This window comes from Mytilus edulis, chromosome 3 (genome assembly GCF_963676685.1).
Source record: "Mytilus edulis chromosome 3, xbMytEdul2.2, whole genome shotgun sequence".
NCBI classification, from domain to species: domain Eukaryota; kingdom Metazoa; phylum Mollusca; class Bivalvia; order Mytilida; family Mytilidae; genus Mytilus; species Mytilus edulis.
Genome location: NC_092346.1, coordinates 83,574,608 through 83,586,600, shown reverse-complemented (window position 1 = coordinate 83,586,600; position 11,993 = coordinate 83,574,608). Strand labels below are relative to the sequence as shown.

Genomic DNA, 11,993 nt, shown 5'->3' with positions numbered 1-11,993 from the left:
TACTGAGTTTATCTTTAAATTTCTTCTGATGAATCCAAGGGTCTTATTTGCTTTTGATGTCATGTTCTGAATGTGTTTGTTCCATTTTATGATACAGGTATACCTAAATATTTTGCATTTTCAACTGACTCAAGAATGTGACCGTGCATGTTATAATAAAAATGGCTAGGTGTTTTCTTTGTGATCACTCGAAGTATGTTACATTTGTCAGGGTGGAACTGCATTAGCCAGTCTTGTTCCCATTTGATTGTCCCTTCTAGATTTTCCTGGAGTGTAAGGCAATCTGACGTTGATTTAATCTGTCGGTAAATGATGGTATCGTCAGCAAAGAGCCTGATTTGACTGTGATGTAAATAGCCAGGTAAGTCATTAATGTATATTAAAAATAGTATTGGACCTAATACAGTGCCCTGAGGAACAATCTATTTTTTTGTGACAAGTCGAAAACAATGTTTTTCTTCCAATTTAAGCATTACATATAGTGGCAGCTGAGGGAGAAACAAACATTTTTTTCCCAGAAAATCAAATGGTTGCTGCCTAACCAGGATGATGTTTGTCTCCTTTTTTGAAATCCAGTGTTACATTTGCATGGTTCCAATCACGAGGTACTTTTCCTGTTTGCATTAATTTTGTAAAAGTTAGAGTGAGTATGTCTGTGCATGTGTTGATGTTTTCTTTTAGCACTATTCCAGTAACGTTATCTAGTCCAGTTGCCTTTTTTGGATTTATATTTTTAATTAATTTATAGATGCCTTCTCTGTTGATATCTATATATATGTTGTCCATCATTGGATGTGTTGATGGACCTTTGTCAGGGATAACTGCATTAGTCTCGGATGTAAAAGCTGATTTAAATTGTTATTAGCTTTTTTTCAAGGGATCTGTATAAAGTAAACCTTCACTCCTAAGAGGTACAATACCAGTGTTTTCATTGTTTTGACCTTTTATGTATGAACAGATTTTTTTAAGTAAGGTTGTTTGTTAAATCTCGGATTTTCAGTCTCTTGTTTTTCAATGTCAAAAATCATGTTTTCGATATAATTCCAATAGGCACAATTCTCATCTCTTTCTGTAATTGTGTTTTAATTTGTTTGAATTTTCAAATATGTTTCTCAGAATAAGTGTCCACGGTTGGAAAATAATTTCTAATTCAAAAAGTTGTAACAAACATCAATATTTATATTTTATTTCAAACATAAGCATACAACAAATCAAAATGCAAAACGGCAGATCTCAACCAATAGAAATAAAAAAGAAAATACAATGCCAAAATATGGGTATAGAGTATGCTGTAATCTACGTTTCAGGTACTTATGCATAGATTCAAATGAATAGTTCAAACATATTTTGTAAATTTGAATAGTTTTCAATGGCTAAATAAACTGATAATAATACAGTCAAATAACTGTAAAAGTTTCTCCTCAAAATTCCTATTAAAAAAAAACATTGGATCGAAATATAAACTGATAAAAATTTGGTATAAAACATGACAATAATATGACAGCTTACATTTTCAGTATTAAAAACATGCTCAGTGTATGCAAACACTCTACATGTTGTGTATTGCCTCTCATCTGATGAAAAAATAATTACTACACATCTTTTTAAAATGTTTTCATAACAAACTTGGATTGCCAACAATGAAACAATAACGTAAATTACACAAAACTGTAACGTATCTTACAAAGAAAAATTCTCTCATAATCAGGATTGTTTCATCCTTCTTCCTGAATTCTTTCAAAATGTATGAAAAAAGAAATATTGTAACAACATTTTGGGTGTTTTATCATTAAACTGTAAATGTTTTACAAATATAACGTAAATTACACTTTATAAAAAAAGAACGTTCTTTCTTGATTTTCAGTTTTTAAGCATCTGTTTAAGTATTAGATCTTAACTGTAACAAACTACAGGCATTTCTATAGTCCTGAGGATCAATTTCAAAGCTTCGACCACTCCGTCCAACTTTATTGGGCTCTCTAATGTTACACAATATGTCTGTGACCTGTAACCATATTTTGTCTTCTGGATTTGGCCATTTATACAAAGGATTTCCAGTATTCCTTCCTTGACTTGGCCGCAAAAAATTAACTTGACATTCTTTATCAGTTTCATCGATGTCTGTTATTTTTCCAACGTGCCATGCATTATCATATATTGCCGCAACAAATTGGTCGACGGCGATGAGTATCTCAATCCTGTCAGCTTCGACTTCAGCTGTTTCAACATGCTCATTTTGATTTATATTGGCCTCTTTTTCTGGTACTACAACACGACCAGCATTCTCTCCTTTCAATATGTTTGACTCTGAGTAATCATGGAAATTACCTATCAAACATTCCTCACAGTAACAGGAAGTCACGGTCGTCTTGACTATACCTTTAGATACACCAACCATACAGTGGACCTGCATTGTTCCCTTCAATGGAATTATGTGTTTGTTGAACTCTGAAATCTCTAACCTGCTATCTGTGCATTCTGTTGAATTGTAATAAATGTATTTAGCACTCGTGTGGTGCTTTTGCACTCTTTCAAAGTACTCAGGTGCATCCTGTACTGTTATTTTTCCTTGTCTGACGGCGAGGTCTGCGGTACGTTTTGATGTTCCCCCAATGCCATCGCATGGCCCTTTTCCGTGCCCGGTTTCAAAATAGTTCCAAATGGCATTGACACCAAATATATTTTTATGATCAGACACAATGTAGAAGGCCGTCTTGTTACGATATTGTGAACTTGGACTATCTGTCCAGTAGTGAACAACCTTCAGATTATTGACATGATTCTTTATTTCAGACAAAAGCTTTTGAATGATGGTATAAACAGATCCTATGTTGTGCCCAAGATCGTCGGAAACGAAGACATAGTTTTTATGTTCAAGTTCCTTCTGTTCGTTCTTGAAATAAACAACAACTGGATGTAGGGTAACAGCACTCGAATTCCAATATGCACTCTGAACTTCATCGGCTGAAGTACATGAAAAGTTTTCGGCAAAGTCCATCTGCACGATTACATTTTCACACGGTAAATTTTCTTTCAGATTGTTTAAGGCTTGGTATTGAAGTCGAACTCTTGACACGTGTTCTTGAAAATCACGAACTTGAGTATGTACAATTGAAATGAAGCTGTCCCTTGTTTCCTCTCTCTCAACAATTTTTGTTCTTTTTTTGCCATCTGCCATCTCAACCTTTTTCCACTGTTCATACCTGACATTTTCATTTCGAATTTCTGAGAGTATCTCTGGGAGTGGCTTGTCTTTTAGCTGCCTTACAAATTCATCGGGATTGATGGTTACGTTGGCACCTGACGTTTTCATGTTCTTAAGGGCTAACGCCATGTTTTGGTGCTTTTGGCAGAGGCATTTATTTCTACTTAAATGTTTGGTCAGGCATATATGCTTTGGTCTCAAACGACAGAAGGTAGCAAGTGAAATTTTCTTCGGTGACTCAGTTTTGAATTTGAGATGCAAAAATAACATGCTGTCGTTAAGAACTCTTTTTTGTATATGACCGGTTTCAGTTTTCTTTTTATCGTTTTTGCCAGGCATCATTCTGCTATTATCGTCTCTTTCTAAGAATGTGACGACGTCTCCACGAAGTATTTCTCTTGATTCTACACGCTTCCTCAATAAAGGAAAAGAGAGCAATTTGTTGGAACACACTGTGGCCTTGAAGTGATGACGTCTTATTCCGGATTTGATGCCTAACATTTTCTTCATCTTGTACTTCTTGATTATTTCTCCGTTAACAATTTTCTTCAAAACGTGTTTTCCCTTCAACCCATTTGATTTCCAAGCAGCCCCTATCTCTTCTGTTATAACATTTGCAAAGAGTAGTTTTTCCTGGATCTTTTTTGGAACCTTATGTGGTGTCAGACCCTCTTCTCTGATTTCTTGTATAGTTCTTTTTCTAGGTGTCAGAGCAATTGATGTTGATGTAGAAGGGCTATTTCTGGAGGAGGATGATGTAGTAGGATTTCTTATGATAGTTTGTGTTTTCTTTTCCCTGTTTATTAATCTCTGATATCGCTTTGATACGGTCCTAATTTTTCTATTGAGTAGTTCATTTTTGTCTGTCAGGTCTGCTATTGTTCTTCTATGTTTGGCGTTGGCACGATTTACTCTAGTTCTGGTTCTTTTCTTTGTAGCCAGTGACGGTAACTTAACTATCAATTGTTCAGTCACAATGTTAACTGTAGATGTGACATCTGATGATGATGATATTTCTGAACATTGCTCCAAGTTATTAGCTACTGTTTTGGTTTGCTCCAAATTATTAGCTACTGTTTTGGTAAGATTCTTTTTCTTTAGCCTATGTTGTCGAACCCATTCACGAACCTTTTTACGCCTTTCATTTGCCTTTCTTTGTGGCTTTTCTTCTATTGGCACATAGTATCCTTTGACTCTTTCTCTTTCTTTTTTAAGATAAGCTTCTCCTTCTTTCTGTTTTTTTCGCTCTCTATAGGCTTTCTGAATTTCAGCCTTTGATTTTCCCATTTCTGAAAATAAAATAAAATTTGATTAAATCAACAGAACACAAATTAACTACAGCATTATAAAGCCAGCTATCTGAAATGATGGTAGAAATTCTTTGATATACTCTTAATAAGAATGCGTAATCTACGTTATCAAGTTGTGTAGTCTACGTTATAACATTTTGCACACGTTAAATGAGAGGATACTTGGAAATTAAATAGCAATGAAGCCGTTAAAATAACGATAAACACCCTTGCTGTTGTTTACATGCTTTCAAAACATGTTTGACTTGACACAGCAAAAGAAATGTTATAAATTATAAGCCTTTCTGTAGCCATAAGTAAGCTACGTTATCAGGGATTCAAAGGAGCAAATATGCAATATATTTACACATCTGGATACACAATACACCTTATCGCTATTCCCGGCTGACCCGTCCGCTTGAACTTTTGACGTCAACAACAATCACTTTTCCATTGTGGCGTCAGACATTTTGTTTTATGACGTCAAAATTTTACGGGAACCTGTGTGATTTCCAGCAATGGCGGACAAATAGCGATAAGGTGTATGGAATAAGTTTGCAAAATTCATGAACAATTATGTCTATTTTTATAAATTTTTGGGATGCTAACTTCTTTGTACCTTATTTGTAGTCATAACATTCGGACACTACTGATCACGTAAATTACCAATTTTTCTAGTGTTTTTAAATTGAAAATACATGCTGTAAATGCTTATAGCCTCTAATGAATGCATCACAAAAGGTTTGATAAATATGCATTTAACTTTATATATAATCTTGAATCACAACGAAAGACAATATAAACTCCTTACCTGAATTTAAGCTGAGTATTCCACATTCATATATTTTGAAAAACCTTGAAGGTCAAATGACGCTTTCCTTATATGACGTCAGACGAAATATGAAAACAAAGAACCACTGGCGGTAGAATAACGTCAAAATTTCCGTACTAACGTCGCGTTTTATTGTCATATTGTATAGCAGGTAACGTAATTTACAAAACGTAAATTACAACCACCATCTATTTTCAATTTTTCAGCAAGTTCTAAAGCCTCAAATCTAAAACACCGGGTATTTAATTGGTCTTTACAATAAGGTGTACCTTTTCAGGCAAACAATAAGCATTAATTCACATACTTATGTTAGTAATCGCTATAACGTAACTTACAAGCTTATAGCAACGCTCGTTTTAGGTTTCATAAAATGTAAAAAAAAATATTTCAATGAATTTCAAGACAAAGTTTGTACATATGTTTAACAGCAATACTTTTAAAATAAGTTTGGTCTAGTTAACATTCGTTAAATACTATATGTAGTAAAATTGTATAAATTTTAAGCTTAACAACGTAGATTACATAGTTTTCGGCGACATCAGAAAAAAAGGTGTATTGAAAAAATGTATATATTTGAATGAGAACTGTTTTTTTCACTTTGTTGTAACGTTAATATGCTACAAGAAAACACTTTACATTGTTCAGAACTATAGATTGGTTTTTATTTGGCAGTTGTTTCATTATAGCCCTATGCCTGGCGACATGCATTTTTGGTGAAATTAGCGTACTTTCGACACTAAAATTTTACTGAACTAATGTAGGCAAGTCAAATAAATTGATTGAAATCATTAAATTATATATATCTTCGTATAAAAATCACAATAATTGACAGATATATGCTGTAATACTCCCCTCGGGCATCAGCGACAAGGATTTCACAAGCGTGGACACTTATTCTGAGAATAGGTGTATTAATCATGTTTTTCTTTTTATATAATTTCTTTTTCTTATTTATCAGTTTTTTTTCAATTTTGAATCTATCTATGGTAGGTGGGTTTTATTACCTATTAGCTTAGTTGGTATATGCTTTTGGATACTTTCTGTTGTTCTTTTAAAAATAAATTCCACATATTGTCTCTATCAAGTTCTAATTTGTGTTTTTCCATATGTGTGTATATTTCTTTTAAATCTTTTCCAATTGTTTTCCCAGTCTGCTTTCTTGTAAATGAATACTTCATGTGGTGACTGTTTGGCTTTCGAGAAGGAAAGATTACGTCATGGTCACCTAGTGATGGCCAGTAATGTGTCTACTCTGTTTACTAGGGATGAATTTGACATGCACAGAAGATCAAGTGTGCGGTCATTTCTTGTTGGTTTGTCAACTACCTGTGTGAGATTGTGATCTTGTAATATGTCTAATAGGTGTTGATGAAGAGAAGGATCTCATCTGGTTTGCTATGTATTACTGATGAATTTGACCAGTCAATATTGCCTTAATTGAAATCACCACTGTCAGAGCATGATATTTGCACTGGATATGTTGCATATCCTATTTAGTGAGCCTCGGGTACTTAGATGTTCCAGTGATTCCCCTTTGTCTGATGGTGGTCTATAATATGCTCAAAGATAGGTGGTTTCATTTCTTGTTGGAGTTATTTTTGCCCATATTAAAATCTGTGTCTAATTCAGGCACATGTGATGTAATAAGTAAAACTGCATAAGTGAGCATATCATTCCCTATCTGTATTTTTTTTTTATTTAAGACTTTGTATGGTAAATGCCTGTACCAAGTCAGGAATATGACAGTTCTTGTCCATTCGTTTTTTATGCGTTTTGTTATTTGATTTTGCCATGTGATTATGGACTTTCCGAATTGATTTACCTCTGAGTTCAGTATTTTTGTGATTTTAGTTTTACTTTTTTTTTTTTAGATAAATGTTTTACATTGTTGACCCATTGTTATAAATCAAATCTGATTGTAATATATTTGCTATGTAATAATACAATCCAGTTTCTATAACTAATTTATTAACAAGTACATCGTTTGATGGTCAGACTACAGAATGACAACATGTGTATAAGAACTTCAATTGATCTATTTAATTACATGTTTATTTAAGAATGTGCAGACATGTGAGAGTTGCTGATCTGTCAATTATAATTACTGTAACAGATGATACGGTAATAAAGTGAGGTGAACTTTATAACACTGATGATTTGAGTCAAATCGATGATCATGAATTTGACAGCTAGTGCCTCTTTGAAACGAAGCAATCATGCCTCTCTCATAACATGGAATTGTATATTTATAAGTTCCGTCCCTGCATTTATAAAAACGGTCCGGATTTACAGCATATCTTCACCGTACTTAGCTTTCGCAATAAAATTATCTGCCCTTGGCTTAAATTCATGATTTGTTATTTGACCCAGTAGGGGGAAACAACTCTATTACTAAAATGGAAGCGCCATCTTGATGCTAGGAATGGTCTTTTTCTGTTTACGAAAAGGTTGATTTAGCGGATCGTACATATCAGAATGACAAGTAAGTCAGCCACATAATATTTTAAGAACATGAGCTTGCGATCTATCTATATGACAATAATAATCGCACCGAAATAACTATCTAAATCAGACGATCAAAAAGTTGTGCTATAGAAAATTATTGAAAGGAAATCGCAAGGTACTTGCGATTTCAACTTTTTTCAAGAAAATGAAACATAAAGTTTAACTATTCATTTTTTTTACATAATATCTTGTATACATGGTGTTTAAAGTTCTACTACTCGATATTGAAAGACAAAAAATAAATCAAACAACAAAATAACGAGTTTGCAGTTGCATGTTGACATTGTTGTTGTTCTATTGATATGCTAATCAAACACCACGTCAGAAAATATTTACCACACAGTCATGACGAATCCAAGATATAGTTCCTACTTTAAGTGTTGGCAGAATGTAAGTGAATAACATCCTAAATTTAATATAATTTGCATTTCTTGATTTAAACATAAATATAAACAAGTATTTTTTTTTTAAATGTACCATGTTTGTACTCTCAGTCATTGTTTGTCAGGTCAGTTTTTAAATTGTTGTATTGCACATGGTAAGCATATTTGCTCATTTTATAAAGGAAACCATAGATGTGGTAGGGTTGCCAATGAGACACCTCTCCACAATGACACATAAATTATAACATTTCTATATATGTCAATATATAGTATTGTACAGCCTACAACAATGACCAAAGCCCATACAGCAGTCAGTTATAAAAGGCAGAAAAATGACAAATGTATAACAATTCAAGTGAGAAAACTAAATAACTTATGTAACAGAAAAAGCAAAACAACAAATATGTAACACATCAACAAATGACAATCAATGAATTGCAGACCCCTGACTTGGTTATCAGCTCGTTGATTGTGGCCATTATCAGGCAGAAGCAGAAGGGAAAGACACATATACATGTACATACAGAATGTGGCGGGGTTAAACATGTTAGCTAGATACCAACCCTTCCCTAACCTGGGACAGTGGTGTTACAATACAGCATAAGAAGGAACTATAAAAAACTTGTTGAAAAAGGCCTAAATAAGTTAATAAGTATTCTTTATTTGAAGTCAGGTTGCATTCAGTGATATTGTTGGCTTTTTCAAAACTACCTCTATCCTTTTTTATTGGGAAAATATGCGAAATTTACATCAAATTGGGAAATTTATAATAAACCATGAATTTGACTGAAACTTCAAATTACAGACCCCTTTTCAGGATCAGTCAAATCCTGCTTTGAAATAAGACCCCTTTTGTCAGTAATCATAAATGATACATAAATAGACCCTCATATCTGCACGTATGGTCATATTAGGCATGAAAAATGTATTAACAAGTGTCTTTCAGTTTGTATTCATGCACAATTACTACTATATATGACTGCACTGTTTGAGAAAAAAGTTGTTTTTTTGGGAATAATTTTAAGCCATTTTTTTCAAATTGGGAATCTTCTCCAGGGGAAAAAGCCTTTCTTCTTCACTAATTTAAGGCAAACAATATCACTGGGCATTATGCTTATATATACATGTATATAAATATTTAATAATAACAAGGACCATAAGCTCTTAATTAAAGCTCTTTAAAGGATTATGTACCCTTTTGCTAAACATTGAAATTTCCAAGCCTTTGTACTCTAATATTTGACCATTCTATGCTATATAGATAGAGCATTAATGCATGCAATGATTTCTTTTATAGTACAGTTTATAAATCAAAATACTGGTTACAACAAATGTAAATATGAACCAATTCAAGTACATCTTCTAATGTGCCCTCTACTTTCAGAGTGACTCACCAGGTTTTTTGGAATGTAAAGGTTATTCAGTATATATAAAAAAAAGAAGATGTGGTACATGTATGATTGCCAATAAGACAACTCTCCTCAAAAGACCAAAATGACACAGAAATTAACAACTATAGGTCACTGTACAGCCTTCAACAATGAGCAAAGCCCATATGGCATAGTCAGCTATAAAAGGCCTTGAAATGACAATGTAAAAAACTCAATACAAAAAACTAATGGCCTTATTTATTTAAAAAAATGAACGAAAAACAAATACATGTATGTAACACATAAATGCACGACAACCACTTAATTACAGGCTCCCGACTTGGGACAGGCACATACATACATACATGTATAGTGGCTGGGTCAAACATGTTAGCAGGATCCCAACCTTTTTGTAAATAACAAATTAATCATTGCATCCCATTATCCCATTTTGTATTTTATGCAATAAAACATTAAATAATATAGCTGCTTTGAAAGGAGTTTCCCCTTGGGTTACATGATCTTACATGTATGAGTGCAAAATGAAACATCTCTAATATTGATTATCTTTGCTGTTTTGACATGTTTGATATTATTGCACTAAGAAAATTCCCCCTTTTTTTTCTTCAAACCTTTATATTTTGAGTGTTGCAGATGCTGTTCAGTTTGCAGAGGTATTTGAAATGGAAAAAAGAGATATATGAACATACATTGACTGCTTTGAACTTAAGGTGTAAGTACATTGTATATATATGATATAATTATTAGATGATCAGCTTATCAGTGAATGTAAAAACATTTATTAGAGTTCAATATTTCAGTTAAAGTCACATTTTTTTAAATTTGTGTATAAAGCAAGGCAAATGTAAAAGATAGTTTGTTGATAGTCATGATAGTACATTACTCATCTTACAATATCATACTTCTAGAAAATCACAATTTTATTGGACTGTTTTCCCCTGTTGAATATACAATTGATATTAAAATTAATCATCAGTAACACAAGAAAATTGTATCTTAAATAATAAAAGAGGCAGATTTAGGGGGCAGTGGGCTGAACCTCCCTCCTTTTTTGTGCGAAAAATTTGGTTGATTATATAGGGAATCACTGAAGCATGACTAGAGTGGACCCCTCTGATGACTATTTATGTATATGCTTATGATCTTTATATAATAACATACTGTTACACATTTTGTTTTATTCTTGATTTATACTATCCTATTATCTATATGATTCTTCTCTTTTGTAGGTAAAAATGAGTTACATGTGCCAAAAAATATGTTGAAAATTTGAAAACTGTTAACAAGAGCATCAACAAATAGAAAAAAGAATAATACCAGGTCTAGACTTTTGTGGCTGCATGCAATTATTTCTAATATACCAGGAAAAAAGATGTAGCTGCACAGCAGACACCCCAGATCATAAAATTGCATGTAAAAAAGGAAAGCATTCCTTTTCATAGAATCAAAGAATATTTTTAACCAAGTCAAGGTGTTATTAGACATGTTATTATATATATACTATATATTAGTATTTACAAATATAAGAAGTATGTGTGACTATGTCATGTGACATGTATGCTGAGAATATTTTAATGTCACAAAGTTATGAAATGGATAAATGAAATATTGTCAACCATTTAAATAAAACAGACAAGCTCACATAAAAATCAACAGCCTATGTGAAAGTTCAACTTCAAGTTTAATAAAATTGTTTAGATTTAACATACCATATATCCAAAAGTACAGACTTGCCTTTGTCAGAAATTTTGTATGTTTAATAGAATGATAGTTGTAGCTTTTATTTTCTTGGAACTGTTTCAATATAAAATAGGGAGATGTGGTATGATTGCCAATGAGACAAATTTCCGCCAGAGACCAAAGTAAATGTTAGAAAATACAAGTCACAGTTATGTTTGACATTGTGTAGCAATATATGAAAGACACAAAGATTACAGAGTGTAAAATAATTCAAACAAGATAACCAACTATCAATGATTCCTCTGAAACCAGCCAACTCACTGAAACTAAACATAAAAGCCAATTAAAGTCATATTCGCAAAAGGTATTATTTTGGGTCAACAGAGAATTCAAAATACCATCAAAGGCAATGAAAGTCAACATGAAAACTCAATAGCTATAGTAATTAATTTTCAACTACACTGCTACTTTTGCATGGGTACAAATCAAGTACTGTAAAATACAGATACATGTACCTAAATATTACAATAAATTAAAGTAACACAATAGTACTGAAAATTAAAAGTAAAACTACAGATTTTTTGTACAAGAATAGTCCCTATGCAAAATTAGCTGTGTAGGTTTAATACACATGGTTTCAGTTTTAAAGAATATATGAAATGGAATCAAATCTTACAGGAATATTCAGGCTGCCCAACACTTGAAAAT

General features: G+C 32.7%; 1 protein-coding gene and 1 long non-coding RNA gene across 3 annotated transcripts; one reads left to right on the top strand and one right to left on the bottom strand.

The window, feature by feature from the left end:
- Window positions 1–1,170: 1,170 nt before the first annotated feature.
- Window positions 1,171–5,590, bottom strand: LOC139517626 (uncharacterized). Its single transcript, XM_071308870.1, has 2 exons — window positions 5,306–5,590; window positions 1,171–4,494 (listed from the first exon to the last, which is right to left on the bottom strand). Exon 2 carries the CDS (start codon window positions 4,490–4,492, stop codon window positions 1,880–1,882), a length of 2,613 nt encoding a protein of 870 aa, XP_071164971.1. The 5' UTR covers window positions 4,493–4,494; window positions 5,306–5,590; the 3' UTR covers window positions 1,171–1,879.
- Window positions 5,591–7,698: 2,108 nt separating this feature from the next.
- On the top strand, window positions 7,699–11,309 carry LOC139517625 (uncharacterized). 2 transcript variants are annotated; one of them, XR_011663170.1, is made up of 3 exons: window positions 7,699–7,808; window positions 8,656–10,317; window positions 10,835–11,309. It is a non-coding gene; the product is annotated as an uncharacterized lncRNA (long non-coding RNA). The 2 variants fall into 2 exon arrangements; XR_011663169.1 differs by lacking the exon at window positions 7,699–7,808 and having other exon boundaries at window positions 8,298–10,317.
- The last annotated feature ends 684 nt before the right edge of the window (window positions 11,310–11,993 follow it).

Excerpts from the sequence above, each read along its gene's own strand:
- LOC139517626 (XM_071308870.1), bottom strand. The coding sequence starts at position 4,492 with ATGGGAAAATCAAAGGCTGAAATTCAGAAAGCCTATAGAGAGCGAAAA.